The sequence below is a fragment of the Artemia franciscana genome, chromosome 14 (assembly GCF_032884065.1).
Source record: "Artemia franciscana chromosome 14, ASM3288406v1, whole genome shotgun sequence".
Lineage (NCBI taxonomy): Eukaryota > Metazoa > Arthropoda > Branchiopoda > Anostraca > Artemiidae > Artemia > Artemia franciscana.
In genome coordinates, this window is record NC_088876.1 from 29068506 (window position 1) to 29089608 (window position 21103).

At 36.6% G+C, this 21103-nt stretch overlaps 2 protein-coding genes across 2 annotated transcripts in view; one reads left to right on the plus strand and one right to left on the minus strand.

The window, feature by feature from the left end:
* LOC136035543 (electron transfer flavoprotein subunit alpha, mitochondrial-like) overlaps positions 1 to 5985 on the minus strand; it is a 30178-nt gene extending 24193 nt beyond the window's left edge. The window contains exons 1-2 of the mRNA XM_065717396.1: positions 5906 to 5985; positions 866 to 918 (exon numbers count right to left, since the gene is read on the minus strand). Of these exons, the coding sequence (XP_065573468.1) occupies positions 866 to 895 (30 nt within the window). The 5' untranslated portion in view covers positions 896 to 918; positions 5906 to 5985. The remainder of the gene's footprint in view (positions 1 to 865; positions 919 to 5905) is intronic.
* Positions 5986 to 6057: 72 nt separating this feature from the next.
* The window catches only part of LOC136035542 (repulsive guidance molecule A-like), a 53989-nt gene continuing 38943 nt past the window's right edge, over positions 6058 to 21103 (plus strand). The window contains exon 1 of the mRNA XM_065717394.1: positions 6058 to 6170. The gene's annotated coding sequence lies outside the window, so the exon portion shown is untranslated. The remainder of the gene's footprint in view (positions 6171 to 21103) is intronic.

Here is a 21103-nt window from a genome sequence, read left to right on the forward strand (position 1 = left end):
ACAAGTGACACTTAAATTGAATATGCAAACCAAGCTTGAAATGAACAAAAATCCCATTCCATTCCAATTTATTCAAAGTCTCCCTCTTTACACCCTCCCATGAAGTTCCCATTTTCCTTACAAAATCCTCCCACCCCATTCGGGGGCAGCCTGCTTTTTGTTTGACCCTACACAGTTACCCAACAAGTACACTCTTGGAAAATATATCATCCTTCATTTGCAGAACATGTCCTAGCCATCTTAACCATTCTCTCATTATAGCCCTAGAAAGCAGGATTAACGCATCTTTTTGTCCAGCTTAATGTTTTAGATATTGTCAGTCAGTTGGGAACCCAAAATAATCTGTAAAAAATTTCTCTTGAAAATATCTAACAAATTCCCCACTAGATTTTGGAGTCTCCATGCTTTGGAACCATACCTGACCACTGTCATCACTGTAGCATCCAATTTTCTGATCTTTGTGCATGAAACCTGTTAGGCAATCAATAAAAGATCTTGCCAATCAAAACTAACTTGGAGCCTTCAGAAATTATAAACATTACCTGGATAAAGCAGCCATATTTAAACCTTCTCTAAGAGATCTCATGGACTACTCTATGGACAGGTAGCCTCCAAGAACTTCTTGAGTCATATTACATCATTAGTACAACAAACAGACCTAGTACAATGCATACAGTTGTATTCTTATACATGCCACTTTTGCTTGAAGCTAAAGAAAAAGCTTCTTTATAATATTTTATTTATGCTTAATGTTTATGAGATCAAATGAGAAGCAGTATAATTTAAATCTTCATGAGTTATTACAAAAGAAAATTTGCCTTGTATATTATAAGAATTAGAAATAAAGAAGTTAAATAGAACTTACCTCTCTTATCAGAAGTTTCTTCACAAGCATTTCAAATCTCAGCTAAAGACTGTCTATAATAAATAAAACAACATAAAAATGATAATTTCATGTGTCATGTGTGGACTTGAAAGAAATTCTTGACCACCAACTGACTAATCTTCTAAAATTAATGCATTAAATCATTAAATCAAATTAATGCATTGAATCAAAAGGGGCATTTAAAATTATACACAAATGTTTAACTGAACTATCTGAAACTCATTTAGTTGGAAGAGCATGAAAAATGATTGCTCTGACTTTTTAGAAGAATTTAAAGGTTAAGTTCTATAAACAGTTTTATATAAGTTTTATAATAGAAAAGAGACATGCCTCATGTGCCTCTTGTATTCCTTCAATTATAAATGAATAATATTGCATCCAGAAAATAAGTTGCAATTAGACCTGTTCAAAGGGAGAGTGATCATGACAAGTTGCCTCAGGCACCATGACTGGAGACACTACAGCCAAGATTTTTTAAATAAAGGCAATTGTGATGGTCATTTGCTGCTTCATATAAAATTTTTGCAAGGCGATACAGGGTCATCTTCACAGCTTAATAGAAAACCTGAATAACAGATTTAGCCATTCCAAAACATATAAAGTAAAACTATTGAATAAAACACATAGTAAATTGAGCAAAAGTAAATTGAGCAAAATAACCAAACTAAAGAATAACAACAAGCTAACATGGGCAAATGTGGTTACAAGGGATGCTCATCCCTTTGGATTTGACTAAAAAATTATACAAGAGGATAGGGGTATCAATTGAGAAGGGGATAATTGCCATCCCCAGATTAGTTTTTTTTTAAGTATTAAAAAAATTCACCAACCCTAGATTTAAAAAAATACCCAGTTCTTGAATCTTTACAAAACATTTTAAAAATTCCTCCCCTTTATTTTTCTATGATGCTTTATTAAAGTATAGTAGAGCTGCAGTTAAAATGTGTCAACTACAATTACTCTGCATATTAGGCTATGAGGTGAGAATTGTTTTCTTAACATATTTCCTTATCAATAATTATTTTATTAACATGGTTTTAATGCACTTTCTCTTAATTACAAACTAAGGTTCAACAGATAATAGTAGAGTAAGCATAGGGTTAGTCCAGTGCATAAGGAAACATACTAATTACCTTAAACAGCATGGAGCAAATTTAAGGATTTTCCATCAAGAATTGTTAAGAAAACAATTCAGAATGCAATTCTAGGTATATATTTACAGATTAGGGGGGTGGGGAAATTCACGGATTACTTAGAAATGCCATAAAACAAGAAAAGAAGTGAAGGTTCTCCTACTGCAAGATAGGCCTATATTTACTAGGAATAATATGCATATTATGAAGTAAGAATTGTTGTCTGAACATGTCTCCTTATGTGGTTGACTGCTACATCTGTAATAGTTTGTTTAGAAACATGCTTTTAAACTTTGGCTACTAGGTTATGGACTGTTTTAGCTTTTGGGGGCCCCATTAAGAACTAAAAATTTTATTTCTACCAGAAGCAATTATTGAATTAGGAAAGAAGATTTAAAAAAGCATCAAACAATGTATTTACTTACATCAAAGCTAAATTATATTAAAGAAGCAAATGCAGAAGCTTCCAAATCAAATCCCAATAAATTTTGGAGGTATACTTCCCTGCAAAACCCAGGAGACACTCAGTAACTGAGCTTTCTGTCAATAAAGTACACATTACCAACCCTAAAGAAATAGCTGAGACACTGAGCAATCAGTTCCAAAAGTCTTCCCTACCCCAGATAGATCCACTTCCCAATCAGCCTAAACATACAGTTGATAAACTAATTTCACCAATTATGGTCAGTAAAGACAATGTTGAGGTTAGGCTGAAAAACCTGAATCAGAATAAATCTGTAGGGTCTGACAGAATACACCCTCAGACATTAAATGAAGTTCATGCAGAATTGGCCTTGCTTCTAGCAGCACCTTTCCAAAAATCCCTAGATACAAAGACAGTACCTCAGGATTAGCAGAATGCTAATGCTGTCCTTATCCATAAAGGTGGCAGCTGATTAGACCCATCAAATTACAACCCTATTAGCATTATATCCACTGTTCAAAAAATTCTGGAAGGAATAGTAAATACTGCCATTGGTAAACACCTCACCTTCAACAATCTTATCATGCAGAGTCAGCATGGATTTAGATCAGGGCAATCCATTGATACAAATCTGATAGATACATACAATTTTGTCACTGAGCTCCTAGACAGAGGAATCACAGCAGACCTCAATCTCCTAGGTTTTGCCAAATCATTTGACAAAGTAGGCCTATGTCATCTTTGACTATAGGCAAAATTAATTGCAATCAGAAAAAGCCAAGGGATTGTTGAATGGGTGATGGAATTCCAGAAAGATAGAAGGCAGAGCATAAAGGTGCATAGAGAAAATGGACAGATATTTTCCTCAGATAGTACTGAAGTGGAAAGTAGATTCCGACAGGGAACAATCCTTGGTCCAGCATTATTGTGTTGCAAGAGCAACACTTTAGTCAGCTGAAAGCACCCCAATTTCAGCTTATTCCTAGAAAGTGGTAGGGGTCTAACCTCTGTGGTTTTTACAGAAAGTGTGGACCTTAGGCTGGATTGATGAATATGACTTTGCATTTTGGAAAGCTCCATAGAACTCTTGCCTGGGGCCAAAAAGTATGGTTTTTGCTTGTGTTTCTACCCATTTCTTTTTGTGATTTCAGCTGATTTTATCATTTGGTTTTAGCACTTGGGATTGCAATAGAGAAATGGAATCAGATGTGCCTCTTAAACTTTACTCATTGCTAAAAAATTAGAGTTTATCTTTTGCTCCTTTCTAAGTAATGATGTTAGAAACTTGGCCTTTGGCAAAAAAGTCAACTTTTGAACTGAGATACATTTTTTTATGGCAATAGCTATTGATGAGCTGATCAAAGTATATGTCATCCATTTTTTGGTAGAAAAATTCCTTCATGAGATATACCCAGTTTAAAAATTTAAAGGGGTTGACAACTTTAGTAGTACTTGTGAGTAGGTGTACCTAGTATTTATTTTAAGATCCTTACAGATTAACAACTTCAGCATTTAATCAAAGCAAGGGAACAAAACCAAAGTGTTGCTCTTGCAATACTTTACTTGGCGAAGAACAAAGGTTGCCACCACACCTCACATTGCCTATGCAATGTAGATATAGTTTAACATCTATATCAAGAAGGCCTCATAATCTGTCAGAAATAAATATTCCTGTATGCCAATGATTCAAAAATCATCAGCCCTGAAAAAACAACCAAAGACAGAGCCTTATTAAAAGCTAACCTAGACAAATTCTCTGATTGGGCAAAACTCTAGAGTTTAGAATTTAATATTCAAGATATGTAAAACAATCCATTTGAAATTTGAATGTGAGGGATCATTATCACAAATGTGGAGTAGATGGTGTTGGGCAAATGATGGTTCCTTCCATGCTGAAAGAGATTGGATATACTTGTGATTGGATATACTGAGAGACTTGGATATACTTGTGGATGAGTGAATGGAAGTTTGGCAAACATGCTCAGTCAGTTGCCTCCAACATCATAAAGACCCTGGGAATTGTAAGACAAACATTCTGCAGTAGGTCACCAAAGTTGATGTCAAAGCTATACAAAGGACTTCTTTGACCAAAACTGGAATTTGGCATGACTATGGCAACCCTATTCATTAAAGGCAACAAGAAAAAAACTAGAGAGTGTCCAAGGGCAGGCAACTAAATCAATAGAGGGTTATAAAAGCCTGGACAACCAATCCTGTCTGGAGAAGTTACAGATTCTACCCTTTCCTATCAACAGAAGTGTGGGGATGTCATCATGGCCTACAAAATGCTGCACACTCAGTCCATGCAATAAAATATGGTAAAATTCTAGTTAATTTACTTCTTGCTATCTCAGAAAGGGTTTAGGTTAGGAAAATGAAACTTTCAGGGATGAATCTACAGAATACAGTTTGACCCAGGAAGGTATTTTGAAGCAACTACCTCCACTCCTTCTCCCTCTAGAGAGCCCTGACCTTTGATGTGTGTTATAAAACTAAAACCTTGCAAAATAGATCTTCTGCTTAATTGAAGTACAACTAAATTGTTTTCTGCTTCATAACTTTGCTCAATTCAGTTTTGTAAGGTCTTAAAGATATGCAAATACATTTCCTAAATTTTGAAAAAAAACATTGATGTGGCTCAGAATTCTACTCAAATAACAGGAATTGTATTTTCAGAACTAAAGGCAGAGAAAAAGCAACTAGTAACTGAAAATTAAGGTAAAATGTTTTTTCAAAATTTCAATAGGTACAGACCTGTCATGTAGGTGAATTTCAGGGCCCTCTAGAGGAAGGAGTGGAGGTGGGTACTTTAAAATACCTTCCCAGGACATACTTTAGCCTGTAGACCCATCCCTGAAAGCTTCATTTTCCTAAATTACACCTTTTCCAAGATAGCAAGAAGTCAATTAACTAGAATTTTACCCAAAATATGCTTGAACATGACCAGTCAACAAGAATCAGAGAACTTACCAAGAAGCTGTACTGCAAACAAGCCAACACCAGACTAACTTCTTCTCAAATAGAGTCACAAAGCTCTGGAGCTCCCTAGGCAAAGGAGCAATCTTAACCCTTAGTAACAAAGCTCTGGAGCTCCCTAGGCAAAGGAGCAGTCTTAACCCTTAGTATGGAGGCCTTCAAGGGAGCTATGGACTAAGATTGGTTGTCCAAGTCATGGCTTTAAAAATGGGATTCAGCCTATACATTGGCTTAAAATCTTTACTAGCCAGTACCTATAGGATAATTCCTTATTTGCTGCACAATACGATTTCAGGCAAGTAAGGTAGCCTAATGTTGAAAACTACATATTTGCCCTAGCCTATATCCTAGAATCAAGAGTGCGCCGGTACTTTTAAAGTAGCCACTATAAATCTATGACAAATGTGAATAAGCCTAGACTGTCTAATAATAAGCCTAGATTTAATAATAATAGGCCTAGTTTAGGAATGTAATCTAGTAGCCTACCTCCTGTTACGTAAAATTTAAATTTTACGCAGACGTTTTTCGAATTAATATAGTATATTATAAGCTACCATCTATTAAAAGAATAAAATAAGATTTCAGATGACTGAAACTTCCAATCCAAGGTTTATATTATTTATGAAAGTTTGCTGAACAGCAGCAACAAAAATAAAAATATTGAAATTGTCTAGTAGAAACCTAATTGTAAATTTTCTGTTCTATGTTCACTGCATTGCAACTGGATTTCAAAGAAATATTTGAAAATTAGGTAAGCTTATTCTCTGGTATGAATAGCCTATTACGAGGCCTAAATATTTCTAGTATTACTCATTTAGCCTATGCTAGTTATACTCCTGTGTTCAATAGGCTTATTGTAATTGATTTTGGTATTAGTGCATAGTTGGGGCTATTAAGAAGAAAAAAGTTCTCACTTCAGGAGGTCATTGTTTTATCTTGCTGGCAATCTCAATTTAAGATAGCCTAACATAGATGTACTTCAGTCTAGAATGTCACTAGAACAACTAGGCACAGTGGGACAAACAAGTAGCATAAACTAGGGCCTGTAGGCCTAGACCTATTAATGATATGGTGAATTAAATAAAAACAAAATCACTGTCTATTCTGATGACTACGCTTTTTGGGGTCTCTAGAAAACAAAGTGACCTTTTTAAAATCTGAACATAGGCACAAGGCAAATCAGTATCAAACTTAGTGCTTAAGATGTGGGTTAATTTATAGCAAACAGTATTACTGGCTTTTGTATAAAGTTAATGTACCACTTGATGCCTTTTATTATACTCTTTACAAATATAATAATCACTTCTACTGGGAATTCAGATTTAAGCACTTTTTGACCTCTTATAAATGACCTAAATATAGGGTATAAAAAAGGCTTAAACATTGGTCTCAGACTATAAATTTAACTATATTAAATACAGCAATGGCTGGTTTACATATTTAATATATGCTAAGCTTTACCCCCACCCTCCTGATGTGCAAATATATAGCCCAAATTTGTTTCTAAACTATTACAGATTTGCAATTTCAAATATCCTATTATTTTGTAAAAAAACAGTTGCCTTAAATTCTCCTTGCCTTAAATTGCAGTTTTGAGAAAATTTAGGATTTCAATCTTTGTTATGCTCTATGATGATATCTGTAGGAATAATTATACACTGTTTGTGTTGAGGAATCAGCTACTCTCCAGTTTAGTAGAAACTCTTGACATAGCCACTCTTAGTCAATTTTGTACTTAAATGTGAGATATGATTCAGCAGATACTGTCTTCTGAAAGCTGGTTCTATAGGTTGACAACATAAATACCCACATAAACTTTTCTAAGGGGGAATCAGATGCCTAATCATAATGGCAAGTGAGAAGCAGGGGATGTTATTACAATAATAAAAGAAAGTTTCATTATAAATACATTTAGATAAAAATTCTGAAATACAACATAGCAAAATTTTAAATGAAAAGGATACACAGGCAAAGGGACCTCTCATGTCCAAAACCTAGAATAAAAGAAAATTAGACTCACACAAGAGTTGCATAAAGATTTATTGTTTTTCAAGGTTAAAATAGGTGTTAACTTGTCTTTGTACAATATCCTAAGTCTTAGAATATGGTAAAGAAAGATTAGGGATAGGGACTTAGAAATACCTTCCAGGGGGATTCTTAGACTCTGAATTCATTCTTGGAAACTTTATTTACCTGTCCTGGATCAACAACTTGGGTGCCAAGTTTTGGTTTTATAATAGTACACACAGCTTGTGCAATTTTTGCAAGATCTTAAATTGCAGCTAGGAGCAATATAAGGATTATCCATCCTTGTGATGCTCCATGAAAAAAAGAATTTGTTTGATGTAGATTGTGGCTTTTAGATTAGACTCTTGTGGAGGACTCTGTAGCTTCCCAATTGTAAAGGAACTCCTGGCAGAGCCATTCCCTATCAAGGTGGGACTTGAACATGTCAGTTGGAGTAGCAGAAACTGTTTCTTCAGAGAGCTGGTTCCTCATATTGATGATTCTTTGGCTGAAGAAGTGGCTTCTATGTCTACTTGTGGAACTCTGCATAGATAGCTTCAGTAAATGTCCTCTAGTACCAGAATGCAAGGGCTGTGCAAAGAGACCAGGAAGGGTATTTTTAGAGAGGATTTTTTTGGTTAAAAGAATGTCACCCCTTTTCCATTATTGGCAGCTTCAAATGATGTACTCTTTTTTGTATAGAAATTTATTCATGTTGCTAACCATCTTAGTGGCACAATGCTGGACATCCTCAAGCAATTTATCTTTTTTGAAGAAAGGGGCTGCCAATGACATTCCAATCTCCAGGCATGGACAGACAAGCACCTTATATAACTTCGTAAGAACTCTAGGGTGTTGGCTGGAGATGGTTCTTTTTATGATACAGAGGGTTTTGTTTGCAGAAGATGAAACAGACTTAGCATGGCTGCTAAACTTTAATTTGTGATCTACAATACCCCAAGATCTCTTTCATTGGAAAAAGCAGAAAGGAAGTTGCCTTGAAGGAAATACTTATGATGCTTGTTATTACCTTACCTTAAATTGCAGCTTGGAGTGATATAAGGATTTTCCATCCTTGTGATGCTCCATGAGAAAAAAAAATTCATTTGGTGTAGATTGTGGCTGTTAGATTAGACTCTTGTCGAGGACTCTGCAGCTTCCCAATTGTAAAGGAACTCCTGGCAGAGCCATTCCCTATCAAGGTGGTACTTGAACATGTCAATGGAGAGCTTCAAGGAATGTCCTCTAGTACCAGAATGCAAGGGCTGTGCAAAGAGACCAGGAAGGGTATTTTTAGAGAGGATTTTTTGGTAAAAATAATGTCACCCCTTTTCTGTTGGTATGTCAGTGTTGGCAGCTTCAAACGATGTAATCTTTCTTTGTATGGAAATTTATTCATGTTGGTAACCATCTTAGTGGCATGATGCTGGACATCCTCAAGCAACTTCCTATCTTTTTGGAAGAAAGGGGCTGCCAATGACATTCCAACCTCCAGGTGTGGATGTACAAGTGCCTTATATAACTTCTTAAGAACTCTAGGGTGTTGGCTGGAGATGGTTCTTTTTATGATACCGAGGGTTTTATTTGCAGAAGATGAAGCAGACTTAGCATGGCTGCTAAACTTTAATTGGTGATCTACAATAACCCCAAGATCTCTTTCATCAGAAACAGCAGAAAGGAAGTTGTCTTAAAGGAAATACTTATGATGCTTGTTATTTTTGCCAAAATGAATTACATGGCATTTGTCAACATTGAAAGTCAGAAGCCACATGTTAGGCCAGCTTTCTAGACTATCAAGATCTGTTTGAATTGATTGCTGATCAGAGAGAGTAGCCACTTTTCTGACTAGTTTTGAGTCATCAGTGTAAAGGGTAATAAGATCGGAAAGAAGGGTGGGTAATTCGTTAACATAGAAGTTGAAAAGTGTTGGTCCAAGAATAGTGCCCTGGGGCACGCCACTTAATACAGTTGTGGGAAAAGAGAAGTGAGGAGTTCCTTGCAAATCAAAAACTCAGTGATCTTTCAGAAAGGAAGCCCATAATCCACTGTACAACACCTTTGTTAACACCTGCAGCCCTCAATTTGATTATGAGGAATTCATGACAAACTTTGTCAAATGCTTTGAACAGATCAAGAAGAATCATGTCGACAGGAAAACCCTCATCAAGCAGTGTAGTCACTAATTCATATGTTTGGATAAGGTTAGTGTCCACAGATCTACCAGATCTGAAACCATGTTGTGATGTGGAAAGGATATTATTGACCTCAAGATGTTCAATTAGAGCTTTATTAACAAATCTCTCAAGCACCTTAACAACTGCAGAGGTGATGCTTATGGGACGGTAATTCTCTGCTGAGTCTCTTTGTCCCTTTTTATGGATTGGGGTTATATAAGATGTTTTCCAATCATGTGGTAGTTCCCCATTTTGAAGAGATAACCAGAACAGCATGCACAGAGGGTAGCTGAGAGCTTTTCAACACTCCCTAAGAAGACGTGGATGAACACCATCTGGTCCCTTTGACTTATTTACATCAAGCTTCTCAAGGCTATTGAAAACCATTAATTCACCTACTGACAGATCAGGCATAGGGAAAAGTACTTCATACAATGGAGGATCTGGTGAGGAGGTGCCTGAATTTTGGGTAAAGGCAGAAGCAAATTGTGCATTTAGAATGTCAGCCTTATCTATCAGAGATGAGTGTAATACACTGTGGTCAACAAGGTCAGGAATAGTATGATGATTTGGGTTTTTAGAAGAGACATGTCTCCAAAAAGATTTTGGGTTTAACTTGATCTCAGAAGCCAAATTTTCCTTGTAGGCAGATTTCAGTTTTTTTACAGAATCTGTTACCCAATTCTGTACTGCCTTATAAAATGACAGGGTCTCCTGGTTCCTCTTCTTCATATACCGTTTCCAAGCTCTAGATTTCTGGTTAATCAGCTTCTTAACTTCCTTAGTGAGGAAGGGAAGTGTTATGGGCTGTTTCCTAAAAATAACCCTGGAATGTTTCTTTTCAAGAGCAAGAAGAGTTGTTTTGAAATTTAGCCATGACTCATTGATGTCACTGGTGATAAGCATTGACCAGTTTGCAGATGAAAGTTCCTGCTGTATTGCCTCATAGTTGGTGAAGGTCTGAGGACGAAATTTAGGTTAACGACTATTTAGGGACAACACAGACAGAATAACTAGGTGGTCACTACTAGCAATTGGCGGTAAATAATCATTATGAATGAGGGAATCAGTATCACGCAAAATGACAAGGTCTAACAGCAAGGGATTCTGATCAGCTCTATAGCGTGTAGGCTTATCAATAGTCTGATGAAGAAAATTATTTGATAGGCAAGATAAAAAAGGTGAGTCTCTACTATTAGATGAAATATGTCCAGTTCCTTCAACCCACTCAATTGCAGGAAAATTAAAATCTCCAGTGTTTATTAACTCAAATGAGCTAGGAAGGGAAATTGAAGATGTCATTTCCTCAATGATAGTTTTGAGGGCCAATTCACTATCTTCAATGGAAGGAGAACTTGGACTTTGATAAACGCACCCAAGATGCAAATATTTATTAGCAATGGAGATATCAAGCCATACACTTTCTATCAAAGATATATCAAGCATAGTAGGATTTACAACACTAACCTGGATACCATCTCTTACATAAACACCAACTCCTCTTCGACAATTTGAGTGCGCCAAGTTGCTAAATAGTTGATATCCCGAGATCTGTAGGGATGTTTCAATAACCACCAAAAAACTATGTTTTGGTAACAATTCAACAAAACTCGCAATATCTGCTGCTTCCTCCCTAAGAAGCACTCCAGATTCTAGAAGCTTATTTGTCAGACAGTCAACATTGCTTGAAAGAACATGGAAATTATTTTCAGAAAGGGGCTTCTGACTTGGGAAATTTGGCTGTTGAGACTCAGAGGTAATATCAGATATAGTACTTGAAAAACTTGAATCTGCTGAATTCTGACATGACACAAGCAAATTATTAGATATAACATTTGAATTAACATTAGCAGAAATAGCTCTTAAATTGACATGGGAAACATTTGGAGAAGGATTGGATGAAGCTTCACAAGAAATATCAACTGATGATTTATCAAAACAAAGCACTGGGGAAACAAAACTATTTACATGAGGATGCGATGATATGACTAGGTTTTCATTGTGGATTGCTTTGGAGGGGACCGGGGTGGCGCTTCCCAACTGCAATGAGCACCCTCGTTTTTTGGAATGATTTGGCCCTTGAAGATCATGAGGTTGGGCTTACCTGAGCTTATTCTTCTTTTCAACTCCTCAACTAAAGCCTTACTCCTGTTTCTCTCTGTCTTGGATGCGTCACCACGAAATTGTATATCCTCATGGAGCTCGTGGGAGCGGTTGATGATTGACCTTTTGATGTCCAGGCTTGGGACAGTCTGGGATCCCAAACGCAACAATGTTAAGGGCTCTATGTTGTCTGTCCCTTTCTTCAGAAAAATGGCGCTGGATCTCACTATCAAGATGCTGGGTAAGATTGGCTTTGATGCTTGTTGTCTCTTGAAGAACTACCATCTGGACTTCGGAACGCATTTCAGAGAGGGAGCATTTTTTGGACACCTGGGTTTCCAGTGCTGACACTTGTGATTCTATCTCACTGACAGTTTTTGAGATTTCAGCTTTTAATGATGTTTCCAAGTCTTTTAAAAATGCTTGGGCAATTTCTTGAAAGGCCGCTTGAGATGGGAATTTATCTCAACACTAGGATTTTGAGTATTAACAGATGTTGATCCGTATTTACATGCTGGGCACTTGATACAAATATCTACACATCGGGAGATTTTTGTGATAAGCAGATATTCAGGTTCAGGCATGTCTAGACACTCAGTACATATCCACTTGTCACACCCATCACAAAGAATGGCATAAGAATCATTTTCTAACGCAATATTGCAGGCAAGACAATTGTCGGATCCTTTTTTTGGACTTATATGAGTCCTTTTTGGTCTTCTACTTGATGTGGCCTTAATTTCGCTAGGTGGCGGCATGATATGAGAAAAAAGCACTGGAAAAAAATGCAGGGGAAAAAAAGCTTTCAGCCAACAGATATCAATTTATCACAGGGTTTTCAGAACTTGGGGGACCTGTGGGAAGCGCGGATACTCAAATCGCCTATCCCCAGCAGTTTAAGGATGGATATCCTGCCGGTACCAATATGGCTCTTCATGTTTGTTATCACTCTCTTCTGCACAGGTTTCCCCAAATGCAGAAGATAAACGATTCAGCTTACGTAATCTGTGGCTTTATCAGAAAAACAGATGCTTCGCAAATTTAGACCGGCAACTCTGTATAGGTAAATAATGAAGAACGGGAAGATGTGCAATTCCCTGGAGAATTGAAAATAAAATGAATTGCCCTAAAGTCTAAATATATCAATCACAGCACTGAGGTAGGTCCCTTAAATCAACACCTAGGGTAACACAAGACCAGGGAAAATCCAAAAAACAAAGAAAAACAGTTTTATCTCAGAGTTTAATACATATATATCCAGGGTTCAAATTTATGCAGCCTCATGGATTTGTTATTGTTGATGTTATTGTTTGCCAAAATGGATTACATGGCATTTGTCAACATTGAAAGTCAGAAGCCACATGTTAGCCCATCTTCCTATCAAGATCTGTTTGAATTGATTGCTGGTCAGAGGGAGTAGCCGCTTTTCCTACTAGTTTCGAGTCATCAGCGTAAAGAGTAATAAGATTTGAAAGAAGGGTTGGTAGTTTGTTAACATAGAAGTTGAAGTGTTGGTCCAAGAATAGTGCCCTGGGGCACGCCACTTAATACAGTTGTGGGAGAAGAGAAATTAGGAGTTCCTTGCAAATCAAAAACTCTGACACTTTGTGATCTTTCAGAAAGGAAGCCCATAATCCACTGTACAACACCTTCGTTGACACCTGCAGCCCTCAATTTGATTATGAGGAATTCATGACAAACTTTGTCAAATGCTTTGGACAGATCAAGAAGAATCATGTTGACAGGAAAACCCTTATCAAGCAGTGTAGTCACTAATTCATATGTTTGGATGAGGTTAGTGTCCACAGATCTACCAGATCTGAATCCATGTTGTGATGTGGAAAGGATATTATTGACCTCAAGATGTTCAATTAGGGCTTTATTAACAAATCTCTCAAGCACCTTAACAACTGCAGAGGTGATGCTTATAGGACAGTAATTTTCTGCTGAGTCTCTTCCTCCCTTTTTATGGAGTGGGGTTATATAAGATGTTTTCCAATCGTGCGTTAGTTCCCCATTTTGAAGAGATAACCGGAACAGCATGCACAGGTGGTAACTGAGAGCTTTTTGACACTCCTTAAGAAGATGTGAATGAACACTGTCTGGTCCCTTTGACTTATTTACATCAAGCTTCTCAAGGCTATTGAAAACCATTACTTCACTTACTGACAGATCAGGCATAGGGAAAAGCACTCCTTCATACAATGGAGGATCTGGTGAGGAGGTACCTGAATTTTGGGTAAAGGCAGAAGCAAATTGTGCATTTAGAATGTCAGCCTTATCTATTGGAGATGAGTGTAGTACACTCTGGTCAACAAGGTCAGGAATAGTATGATGATTTGGGTTTTTAGAAGAGACATGTCTCCAGAAAGATTTTGGGTTTAACTTGATATCAGAAGCTAATTTTTCCTCTTAAGCAGATTTCAGTTTTTTTACAAAATCTGTTACATGATTCTGTACTGCCTTATAAATTGACAGGGTCTCCTGGTTCCTCTTCTTCATATACTGTTTCCAAGTTCTCGATTTCTGGTAAATCAGATTCTTAACTTCCTTAGTGAGGAAGGGAAGTGTTTTGGGCTGTTTTCTAAAAATAACCCTGGAATGTTTCAAGAGCAAGAAGAGTTTTTTTGAAATTTAACCACAACTCATTGATGTCACTGGTGATAAGCATTGACCAGTCTGCAGATGAAAGTTCCTGCTGCATTGCCTCATAATCAGTGAAAGTCTGAGGACGAAATTTAGGTTGAAGACGACTATTTAGGGACAACACAGACAGAATAACTAGGTGGTCACTACTAGCAATTGGCAGTAAATAATCATTACGAATGAGGGAATCAGTATCATGCAATATGACAAGGTATAACAGCAAGGGCTTCTGATCAGCTCTATAGCATGTAGGCTTATCAATAGTCTGAAGAAGAAAATTATTTGATAGGCAAGTAAAAAAGGTGAGTCTCTACTATTAGATGAAAAATGTCCAGTTCCTTCGACCCACTCAATTGCAGGAAAATTAAAATCTCCAGTGATTATTAACTCAAATGAGCTAGGAAGGGATATTGAAGATGTCATTTCATCAATGATAGTTCTGAAGGCCAATTCACTATCTTCAAGGGAAGGAGCACTAGGACTTCAATAAACGCACCCAAGACGCAAATTTTTATTAGCAATGGAGATATCAAGCCATACACTTTCAATCAAAGATATATCAAGCATAGTAGGATTTACAACACTAACCTGGATACTATCTCTTACTTAAACACCAACTCCTCTTCAACAATTTGGGTGCTCCAAGTTGCTAAATAGTTGATATCTTGAGATCTGTAGAGATGTTTCAGTAACCGCCAAAAAACTATGTTTTGGTAACAATTCAACAAAACTCACAGCATCTGCTGCTTCTTCCCTAAGAAGCACCCCGGATTCTAGAAGCTTATTTGTCAGACAGTCAACATTGCTTGAAAGAACACGAAAGCGTTTCCAGAAAGTGCCTTCTAACTCGGGAAATTTGGCTGTTGAGACTCAGAGGTAACATCAGATATGGTACTTGAAAAACTTGAATCTGCTGAATTCTGACATGACAGGAACAAATTATTAGATATAACATTAGCAGAAACAACACTTAAATCAACATGGGAAACATTTGGAGAAGGATTGGATGAAGCTTCACAAGAAATATCAACTGACAATTTATCAAAACAAAGCACTGGGGAAACAAAACTATTTACATGAAGATGCGATGATATAACTAGGTTTCCATTGCAGATTGGTTTGGAGGGGGCCTTGGTGTGGTTTCCCAACTGCAATGAGTAGCCTTGCTTTTTGGAACAATTTGGCCCTTGAAGATCATGAGGTTAGGCTCACCTGAGCTTGTTCTTCTTTTCAACTCTTCAACTTAGGCCTTTCTCCTGTTTCTCTCTGTCTTGGATGCGTCACCACGAAATTGTATATCCTTGTGGAGCTTGCAGGAGCGGTTGATGATTGACCTTTTGATGTCCATGCTTGGGACAGTAAAAAGAACAGGAGGAGGGCTTGCAGATAGCAGAGAGTTAGTAGGGATCGGAAGTCTTCTCATGTTATTGATGTGAACGTCTTTGAGCTTATACTTTTGATCAATATAAGACTTGATGAATAGTTGGTCATTGGGTTGCAGAGGGACCCCAAACGCAACAATGTTAAGGGCTCTATGTTGTCTGTCCCTTTCTTCAGAAAAGTGGTGCTGGATCTCACTATCAAGATGCTGGGTAAGATTGGCTTTGATGCTTGTTGTCTCTTGAAGAACTACCGTATGGACTTCAGAACGCATTTCAGAGAGTGAGCATTTTTTGAACACCTGGGTTTCCAGTGCTGACACTTGTGATTTTATCTCACTGACAGTTTTTGGGATTTCAGCTTTTAGTGATGTTTCCAAGTCTTTTAAAGATGCTTGGACAATTTCTTGAAAGGCCGCTTGAGATGGGATTTTATCAATGATCTCATTTTTAATGCTATTTATTGTAGCTTGTACGATATTCTCAACACTTGGATTTTGAGTATTAACAGATGTTGATCCGTATTTACATGCTGGGCACTTGATACAAATATCTACACGTCGGGAGATTTTCGTGATAAGCAGATATTCAGGTTCAGGCATGTCTAGACACTCGGTACATATCCACTTATCACATCCATCACAAAGGATGGCATAAGAATCATTTTCTAATGCAATATCGCAGGCAAGACAATTGTTGGATCCTTTTTTCGGACTTATATGAGTCCTTTTTGGTCTTCTACTTGATATGGCCTTAATTTCGCTTAGTGGCAGCATGATATGAGAAAAAAGCGCTGCCTTTTTTTTTTAATTTGGGGAAAAAACTTTCAGCCAACAGATAGCAATTTGTCATGGGGTTTTCAGAACTTTGGAGGGGGGGGGGTGAATTTGGACCTGTGGGAAGTGCGGATACTCAAATCGCCTATCCCCAGCAGTTTAAGGATGGATATCCCACCGGTACCAATACGGCACTTTGTGTTTGTTATTGCTCTCTTTTGTACAGGTTTCCCCAAATGTAGAAGATAAACGATTCAGCTTACGTAATTTGTGGCTTTATCAAAAACAGATACTTCACAAATATAGACCGGCAACAGTGTATAGTTAAAATAATGAAGAACGGGAAGATGTGCAATTCCTTGGCCATGTAAAATATATCTCTTTCATAATAGGGCTATTCTCATCCTCAAACAGAATTCCCTCATATCTTCACAATAAAAATAATTATAGAATAGCAAAAGAAAAACTTAAACTTACAATCCAGCTGTCAAATTGACCCTCTCTCTTTCAGTGCTCAAATTTGATTGAACAAAATGAACAAGTTCCAGTAAAATTTTTATCACAAGAAAATCTTTTCAAACAGTCTGTTTTAGCAAGCTGTGACTAAGAAGCAGCTCAGGCCATTCACCAAACTATTTATCAAACCTCCAAAGATGAAACTTTTTGACAATTGATACATCAACAGAATGGCTTTTTATGCTGATTTAGATGTAGAGGATTCATTAAGTGTATTTTTACTCACCAATAGGTACAAGTCTGAGAACATTTGCCTGATTTTTGAAAAAAAAGATGAAACACCTCTGAAAAAGCAAGCAATTTTAGTGAAAATTGTATTATTACATTCATCATATTAGAGAACCCTATTGTAGATGTTTTGAGCTCCTATCTACAAAAAAGTAGTTACTGTATTTTTTTTTCACAAAGGAAAGATTATGGATATGGTACATGTTTTTTTTTTTTCAGGGGTGATTGTTTCAATCTAAAGGTCATAGAAAATCAGTAGAGAGCTCATTTGAGCATAAATTCAAAGTTCTTGGGCCCTTTTTAAGTGGTCATAAAGATTGTGCCACAGGAAAATGTTGTCTTCTGCTGTTCAATAACATTAAACTACAATTTTCCCTAAAGAGGAGCAAGTTGATAGCAGTTGAAATCCAAGATAACCAATGATTGTAAAGTATGAAAAAAAAAACTATATTCTATGGTTCTCAGTTGCAGAAGCTGTAATGCTGCAAGTTAAATCACTTTGTTTTTTAGGGAATTATGTTTAATAATGTATAATTGGGCATCAAGTATGTATTATGAAGGAAGGGTAGTGAGTCATTCTATTGGTGGGAGAGAAGGTACAAGTGGCTAAAAAGAACCCATTGCAATGCCCAAACTGTTAACTCTTCATGAGTTTTCAAGTGAATATAGAAAGGGATAGGGGAGGAGAGTTGAATTTGTATCTCATATCCTAGAATTTAGATTAAGCCTAAATAATTGTGCTGTGGGATGATATCTCCATTCTTATGGAAGAGAGGTGCTTCTGAAATGTATATTAAAGCTTTATTAAGTAAAATGATTTGCTTCTAGTTTCACAAAATTATATATAGAAATTTGTAAGTGCACATCAGCTATTATGAAGGGGTGGTGGTGGTTGTTCATTTTGCACATAGGGGAAGAGGGGGCAGATGCTTCAAAAAGTGTATTTTAATTCTGGATATCCTAACTCTCATTAAGCGTCCAGATAAATGTAGAATAAGTTTTGGGGAAGGGGATGGGGCTCACATATAATCCTTATTTTCTTTTTATATACAATATTTTAGTGCATTTAGAAATATGTACATAGTGTGTTTAGACATCAGAGAACCCTAATACCCTAAATTGCAGCTTGGAGCAATCTAGGGATTTCTCCTTGTAGAGCTCCAGAGTTGACGATTTGAGTTGTTTTCAAAGTTATTTAGTGACCAGGTGCAGTTGGGTGATCAATAGCTTCCCAGTTGAGTTTACACTCCCTGGAGGACCACTCAGCTCCCAGCCTCTATTTAAAGATGTCTACAAATTCAGCAGTAACAGTTTCTTTGAAGAGTTTATTCCAATCATTGATGATTCTTGAGAAAATCATTGAGTGTGGACTCTGGGTAGATTGTTTAAGAAGTTTCATGTGATGACCTCTAGTCCTTAAGTTAGGACCATCAGTGGGAAATAATGCTGGGAGCATATTAGCCCTCAATAATTTATAGCTTAGAAGGGCATCCTCTCTATTTATTCCTGTATACAAGTGTTGGGAGTTTCAGTTTTGTTAGTCTTGCAGGGTAGGAAGGTTCCTGCGTGCCTGATATTACTTTGTTGTCATGTCTCTGCATATCTCTATATCTGCATATCTCTATATCTGCATGTCTCTATCTTCCAACACTTTTGTGTCTTTTTTAAAGTAAGGGGAGGCTAGAGCCATTCTAAGTTCCAGCTTTGGATGCATAAGTCCCTTGTACAGAAGACTGATGACTTAAGTGGAACAAGCAGAAAGAGTATTCTTAATCAGTCTAGCACCAGCAGCAGCCTTTTTGGCATGAGTGCTGGAATTTGATTCATTATTGTAGAGGTTGCAATGGCTCCAACCACATGAAAGATCAAAAGTCGCACATAATTTCTATCCAAACAAATATATAATACCCTTTTTTGTCCACCCAAAATTCTGTTTTAAAAATTTCATTCAATTCAATTTATTATTAAAAAAAATACATAACAACAATAATAATAAAGATCCTAGAAGCGAACTTGTTAAGGACCAAAACAACAACAAAAAATTGAAAATGAAGAAGAGAAAGAAAAAGAAAAGAGAAAACATGGGTAATTAAAGCAAATTGAATAAACATTTAGAGAAATATAATATCAAGATTTTAGTACGTTGTTATATAGCGTGCGAAAACTTGTGGATAGCTCGATACTGGAGGGTATTAAATTCCATTGAAGTATAGATTTATAAATTGGGGATCGCTGGGCAGAACTAGAGATACACTTGGGGACAATGAAGGAACGGTTGGATGAACGGAGACAGTGGCCTTCAGAATTATTACTATTAAAATAAGATAATAAGTGGGGAGGAAGATTTTTATGGTAAGCGGAGTATTCAAGGGATAGATTTAATTTTTTGATGATTTGTTCAAAAGGGATAAAACCAAAATCGGAGTACAAGTCCTTGGTGGGATATAGTCGTGGCAACCGAAAAACTGCTTTGACGGCACGGTTTTGGGCAGATTTTAATTTATTGGTAACTGAAGGATAAGTATTGCCCCATACAGATCCGCAGTATGAGATATATGGGTAAATAAAAGAATAATAAAGGGTGACAAGGATATCCAGAGGAAGAAAATAATTTACACCATTAATCATACTTACCTGTCGCAAAATTATGGCTCTGATATAGGACACATGTGTTGCAAATGATAGGCAGGAGTCTATGTGGACACCAAGAAACTTGGCAACTTCGACCTGCGGGAGGAGATTGGTAGAATATTTTAGGCTCAAGTGCTGGCTGGCTCATTAAGGACTTATTCAACACAAATTTTGACAATATATTAAAATTTGGTCCAAAATTTGAACTGCAATCCAATATGTAAGTTTTTAAGCAGAAAAACTGAAAAGCAGGGTAATTACTATCAATTTACAATTATTGATATATAAAACTCAACAGCAAGAAACCGGGGGTTTGAGGGGCTGGTGCCCAACATCTTATTTTGGTTAGGTCTGGGCATGATTTGCGAAATCATCATAACTCTGCAACTAATGGGTATTTTAACCTAGACTTAAAACACTATAATAACAAGTTTCTTACTTCATAATATGCAAAAAGTTTCTATGTTGTAGTTCATGGTTTTCCTTTGTTTTTAATAACACATTTATCCAATTGCTCAGCAATTGGATATCACATTGGATACTAAGGAACAACATCAAAACAAATAGAAACTATTTATGTATGGGGGGGTTTGTCCTCTCCTCAATACCTCAATTTTTGCACTAAAGTTTGACCTTTTGTCCCAATTTTCAGAGAACGGCTCGTGAAACACAAGGGTCATTTAATTAGAAGCTTTTTTTAAAAGGACTGAAAACTTAAGCATGAAGAGGGGGCAGCCTTCCTCATATACGGAATTATCTCTGTTCATTAAGTTTTAATGTTGACAAAATTCCAAAGTGAAATTCAAATTTGTGGTAATTTTTTTTTTTTTACATGTGTAAATAGTTTTTGTGCAATATTTTTTTTGAGGAGGAGCTTACTCTCAGAAATCACGCAAACCAGGTAGCGTGGCAACACTGTGGCACATGCAGCGTTCTGAGATGTACACCAGGTGGTGGAAAGTGGGTGCCACTTGATTTTTTTTTATTTTGTTTCTGTTGTTTGATGTTTTGCTTAGTAATGATGCTTCAGATATCAACTTTAAAAAATGCCATGAGAAGTTAGAGGCAATAGAAAAAATCTGATTGCATATCATTCCATACAAATTGTGTATGTTTGGAAAAATAACATTCAATTTAGCATTAGTTGCTTGCATTAGTAGCATTTTAGTTGCTAGCATTTATTTCTGAAAGATATAACAAAATTTTATATAATAGATATGACAT